The 5,979-nt window shown below is 63.2% G+C and overlaps 1 protein-coding gene across 1 annotated transcript; it reads left to right on the top strand.

Annotated features, from left to right (window-relative positions):
• Window positions 1-1,068: 1,068 nt before the first annotated feature.
• On the top strand, window positions 1,069-4,013 carry BARX1 (BARX homeobox 1). Its single transcript, XM_030501791.1, has 4 exons — window positions 1,069-1,311; window positions 3,026-3,314; window positions 3,450-3,534; window positions 3,849-4,013. The coding sequence occupies exons 1-4, from the start codon at window positions 1,107-1,109 to the stop codon at window positions 4,011-4,013; spliced, it is 744 nt and encodes a 247-aa protein (XP_030357651.1). The 5' UTR covers window positions 1,069-1,106.
• The last annotated feature ends 1,966 nt before the right edge of the window (window positions 4,014-5,979 follow it).

The raw sequence follows: 5,979 nt of genomic DNA, 5'->3' as shown, positions 1-5,979 counted from the left end.
GGCGTCGGGCCGGGCCCCCTCGACGGGCAGCCCTGACCCCAGACCGGCGCCGCGGCTCCCGCCTCCCTCCGGGCCCTGGGTCCCCCTGGCCACCGCACTGAGGCTGCCCCGGCGGCTCCGAGCCGCCGGTGGTGCCGCGGGGGGACGGCCCTTCCCCGACGAAGGGGATGTGCGGGTCCACGGCTGGGCCCACGGGGCTGGACCCCGGGGTGAGCCGGCCCTGGGGGCGGGAGGCCCGGGCAGGTAGGGGGGGAGGTCCCCTGGAGACCCCTTGTGTCCCCCTGCTCCGGTCAGGCGCGCCTGGAGCCGCGGCTCCCCCGCCAAGGAACAGGGACGGGGACTGGGATGAGGATAAGGACAGGGATAGGGATAGGGACAGGGATAGGGATAGGGATAGAGATAGGAATAAGGATAGAGACAGGAATAGGGATAGGGGTGGGGATAAGGACAGGGATAGGGATAGGGATAGGGATAGGGATAGGGATAGGGATAGGGATAGGGATAGGGATGGGGCCGAGGATGGGGATGGGCACGGGGCTGGGGATGAGGATGGGGGGGACAAGGCCGAGGATGGGGCCGGGGATGGGGACTGGGAATAGGATGGGGCCGGGGCCGCGGCGCAAAGGGCCAGCGCTTATTTGGGTGTCTGCTCTCCCGAAGCGGGCAGAAAGGCTAATTTGCTTTATATGGCAGGGGATCAAATGCTCTGCTGTAACCTCTCGCTTCCAGGTACTCGCCCGCCCCGGCCCCTTCCTTCCTCCGCAGCCCCTCCCGCGCCCTCCCCCCGCAGCGGTGACAGCCCCGCCGGGGCCGGCGGTTATAATAGGCCGCTGCCCGCCGTCCTGGGGCGGAGAGACGCTCCTCGGTGCCGCGCCCCATGTGCATGCGGCGGTAACGGCTCCGGTCCGCCGCGCTGCTCAGGGCAGTCCCGAGCCACTCGCGCTGGGGGGGCCGCGCCGGGCCCGGCCCGCAGGGGCAGGGGCAGGGTAGGGGCGGCGGGGCGATGGGCAGAGTCCCCGCGGGGCGCCCCGCTGCCCGGCTGCCGGCCGGGGGGCTGCGCTAGGGCGGCCCCGGCTCCCCGCCCCGATCCCGGGGCGGCGGCGAGGATGCAGCACCCGCTGGAGCTGGGGGCCGCGCACTACTTCCCGGCCGAAGCCTTCCCCGACCACCGCTCGCACCGCTACCGCAGCTTCATGATCGAGGAGATTCTCACCGACCCCCCGGACGCCAAGGAGGCCGCGCCGGCCGGGGAGCTGCTCAAGTTCGGGGTGCAGGCGCTGCTGTCCGCCCGGCCCTACCACAACCACCTCGGTACGTCCCCGGGGGGAACAGGGGGAGCCCCCGCGCCCGCACCGAGTCCCGAGGGCTCCCGCGGCCGGGGGGGAGCGGCTGCGGGCTGCGGGCACGGGGCGGCGAGGCGGGAGGCATTTCCCGCTGATGGACTCGAGCGCGTTTTAGCGCCGGTTCCCGGAAGAAAAACGACGTGAATTTTGCCTAAAAAAAATATCTGCCGGGCTTTGCCGGCCGTGCGCACCCCGCCAGGTCCCGGCCGTGCCGCGGGGGGCTCCAGCCGGGTGCCTGACAGGAAGAGAGCGGCCTCAGGCTCCGACAGCGCTTGCACAGCACGGCCCATGACTTCACGGGGAGACCGTTGTTGTTGAGCGGGTGTTTTTGGATGAGGAGTGGATTGCTGGAGCCTATGAGCGGGGTCTGTATCTGTAGGGCTGCTCTGCGGACACAGATTTGGCTGGATACCCGACATATATATTAATTTATATCTGAAATATATAATACACGATATTTATATATAATGCAGAAATATTTATTTATAGTACTTTTATATAATAATTATATAGTATTAATATGTAGTTTTTATATATATTTATTTAAAGCGGGAGCCAGCTAGGTCTGTGCAGTCTGATATAGTATCTAGGACAAATGCAGTTTATTAACGACATAGTTGTTTTGTTGTTAAACTCCAGTATTTAACATATTTCAAACGCCAGCACTTACTGTGCGACTGCGAAAGGTCTGCTTTTCCCAAGCTATCTCCATCTGCGGAGACGTCGCTTTTTAGCCCTAGAAACGAACGGAATAGTAGGATCCCGATTTCTTGCTTTGCTTTTGAAAGAGAAAGAAGAAAGCGTCCTCCTCACCGCAAGAGAGACGTCAGAATTTCTGTAAATCAGTATGATTTTCAAGATGGGCAGAACGATTCGAAATGGTGGAGCCGATTCAAGGCTCTCTATAGCCCTCACGGCCTGGGTTCAGCGGGAGCAGGATCAGGCCCTGTAAGAAGGGAAAGAGGCAGTTTCCGCGTAAGCTGATGGGAAGGAGCCCGCACGGACTCCTCGGAAAGGCCTTTCCAAGCCACCAGGTTCGCTCCGGGGCGGCAGCCGGTTGGCGGAGCGGGGCCGGGCAGAGAGGAGCGGGGCCGAGCCAGGCAGCAGCCCGCCGGGTTGCAGGATGGCTGCGTGGCCGTGGCTGCGGCCTGGAGCGGCCCGAGAGTGTCTGCGGCATCCTCCTCCTCCTCGTTGGATTGCTCCTGGGGAATCGCTCTGTGCCCTCATGGGAAAGCCGTGGGGCTGCGACTCACGGAGAGGTGTAGAAATTGTTCCCCGATCGAAAATGTCCTGACAAATAGTCGTGAGGGAACCCCGGGGCCGTGCCCGGGCCCCGCCGCCGCCGCGGGCAGCTGTTGGGTGGCACCGGAGGGGGACGCTTTCGGGGGATTTAAACTGTTTCCACTTATAACCCCCCAAGTCATTCTCTAATTAGAAACTGCCGGTTGGAGGGCAAAGCGTGACCCTGCACCGCGGAGCCGGGGGGACCCGGGCAGGGCCGGGCCCGACCCCCGCCGCGGGTCCCGCACCCGCCGGCCCCGGGGGCTCGCTGCCGAGGAAGGAGAAGAGCCCCGGGTTCCCGTCAGGGTCGGATCCGAGGGCAGCCGAGCACCCTGCAGCCCCGGGGGTCCGCGGGGACCGGGCCGGGGGCTGCCGGCGCTGACGGCCCCTGTCTCCCGCAGCGGTGCTGAAGGCGGAGCCGGCCGCCGTGTTCAAGTTCCCGCTGGCTCCTTTGGGCTGCTCGGGGCTGGGCTCGGCGCTGCTGGCCGCCGGCTCGGGGCTGCAGGGCGGCTCCGCCTCGCCCCATCTCCCACTGGAGCTGCACCTCCGCGGCAAGCTGGAGCCGGGCCCCCCGGAGCCGGGCAGCAAGGTCAAGAAGGGCCGCCGCAGCCGCACCGTCTTCACCGAGCTGCAGCTCATGGGGCTGGAGAAGCGCTTCGAGAAGCAGAAATACCTCTCCACGCCCGACAGGTAGGACCCTGCGGACTGGGCGCGGGACGGGAAGGGACGGGACGAGACGGGGCCCGTTTTTTCCCGAAGAAAGAGTAAGGCTACCAGCCGAGACGAAAGCTGTCGGGGCTCATCGCCTCTCTCTCTCGCCCGCAGAATAGACCTGGCCGAATCGCTGGGGCTCAGCCAGCTCCAGGTGAAAACCTGGTACCAGAACAGGCGCATGAAATGGAAGAAAATAGTAAGTGCCCGAGTCCGCCCCTGCTGAACGCCGCACCGCGCCCCGCAGGCTCGTCCTTCTGCGTGACGGCCCTGACTACTACTACTACTAATAATAATACCCGGTCTTAAGGACACCCCTTTTCCCGGCCCGAGCCCGCCCGGCGTTGCAGCTCGGCCCCCGGGAGGAGCCCCTCCGGCAGCCGCGGCTGCTCGCCTCTCTGCGGTCCGGGCGCGGTGCTTAGCTCCGGGGAACGGTGGAGAGGGGTCTTCCCGGTGGCAGTTCGGTTTTATCGGGGTGCCTCCCTCCTCCTCTGCCCCCTCCCCGCTCCGCAGGTGTTGCAGGGGGGCGGCCTGGAGTCCCCCACCAAACCCAAGGGCCGCCCCAAGAAGAACTCCATCCCCAGCAGCGAGCAGCTCTCGGAGCAGGAGCGAGCCCGGGACGCCGAGAAGCCGCCCGAGAGCCTGGGCTCGCCGGTCGAGGTCAGCCAGGAGGAGTGAGGGTGACGGCCCGGGCCCCCCCCCGACGGCCCCGCCGCCCCTCGGGTGCTGTTCGCCGAGCCCGCGGCCGGCCCTGCACCTCTCCGGCGGGACGGGGCGAAGGTTAACGGCCCTGGTTAACGGCGACGGTCGCCTTCGGCCTCCGGTGAACTGAGCGTTTCGGCCGGTCGCACCACCGCCACTCCTCTCTGGAGCGCTGCGCCACGGCCGCCGGTGTTGTGCGAGGGCCCAGAAGGACACTGGATCCCATCTGACACATCTACTCGCTGTCTAAAACCCTGTGGTGCCCCTAGTTACTCGAAAACTGCATTTTATGATCGGTTTTATTAATGCGAAGATATTTACTTTATTTCAATAAAGTATTTTATGAACTATTGCTCTGAGAAATGTAATGCTTTTGATTATTTTTATTCTTTTATTTCTTCTCCCCCGCGGAGGCAGGTTAGAGAGCCAAGTCCGAGTTCGCAGGCAGATCCACAGGGACAGACGAAAGCCGGTACCAGGGCAGATGCTCCACTCGTTTTCCTGGACGGCTCAGCCTGCCCGTGACCGGGAGAGGCAAGAACTCGCGGGCAGATTTGCTCGGGCGAATTCAGATGCTTTCGCCTTTTAAAGATACGTCAATTGCTGTCACATCAGTTAATTAGATTCCGCGCTGCGCATCCTAAATGATGCTTTTTCAGACCGCAGAAGGTAGCAGGGAGTCTGACAGCCCGAGCAAATTTCTCCCAGTCGGCAGCATCACCGAGCCAGTCATTTCTCCCGTCGGGTGCCGAGGCCCGCACGGATCCCGCCTGTCCGTCTGTTGGTCTGTCTATCCGTCCGTCCTGCAGTGCGGCCCAGCGGAGGGAAAGGCCCAGCTCGGTCCCCGCTGCTCTGTGCACATCACGAAGCTGCAGCGCTTTGCTTTTTTCTTCGCTTCTTTTTTTTTCGCTTGCTTTCCCCGAATCCCTGCTGGACATTTTCCACCGAGGTATCAAATTATAGAGCATCAACCGAGACATGCAATTACCGCCGTCCTGCTGCTAAAAACCAGCAGCACCGCAGGAAGCGGCGAGAGGCAGAGGGAAGGGGAGTGGGGCCAGAGGCTGCGCGGCTACGGTGCTTGCTCGGCTGGGAGGTGGCCGGCGGCGGGGAAGGGCTGGGGGCCCGGGCTGAGCCCCTGCTGCCGGGCGGTAATTAGTCGGCCTCCCAACTAAAGGTGGTAATTAGCAGCCAGGGACTCGTCGGTGCCCTAAAGGCCGCTTTCGCGGCGGAGCCAGAACGCCTCGTCAGCGGGCAGCGGGTCCGTCTCTAACCCCACACAGACCCGCACCGGAGCCGGCTCATCCTCCGGTTAGCGGCAAGAAGCGGCGTCCCGACGGGCGAGCAGCTGCGCTGACGATATGTACGGGCTTTATTTAAGCACGCTCCCGAGCCTCCCCGCTCCGAGGTGGATCCCTGCCGCGCTCGCCTGGCTGCTCCCGGTTCTCCTCGTCTGTCCATTTCGCCACGCTCCAGGGGGTCCGGATTCGGTGCAACGAAGAGCCGGGTGCGGAGGTGAGCGGCGGAGACGCCCTGCCGTGTGCGTGCGTGTGTGTGTGTGTGTGAGACAGAGCGTCCTCTTATCCAGGTTAAACTCCTGGGATGAGAGATGGAGTGTTTATAAGCACAAGGTACGGCCATTGCTGAGTAAAGAGAGCGCAAGCTCATATTCTTACGCTAAATGGACTGACATATTTAAAGAAGCAGTTGGTTGGAAATGCTTTATTTGAGCTGGGGATACAGACTGGCGCTGGGAGGGGGAAGGCGGCAGGGCCGGGCTCCGGCGGTGTTTGGGTTGTTTGTCCCTCTATGTCACCTCCTGACCATTGCTTCTGGTTAGGCTACAGGCTAACGGCTCCGGTGCACGTGAAAACAGCAGCCGTTTCTAATTAAAAGGTAGATTCACTGGCGGATTGACCTAAGTTAACAGCCTGACAGGCTG

Source organism: Strigops habroptila, chromosome 11 (genome assembly GCF_004027225.2).
Source record: "Strigops habroptila isolate Jane chromosome 11, bStrHab1.2.pri, whole genome shotgun sequence".
NCBI classification, from domain to species: domain Eukaryota; kingdom Metazoa; phylum Chordata; class Aves; order Psittaciformes; family Psittacidae; genus Strigops; species Strigops habroptila.
Note: the sequence above shows the minus strand (reverse complement) of the source record. Positions and strands in the feature narration are given on the sequence as shown.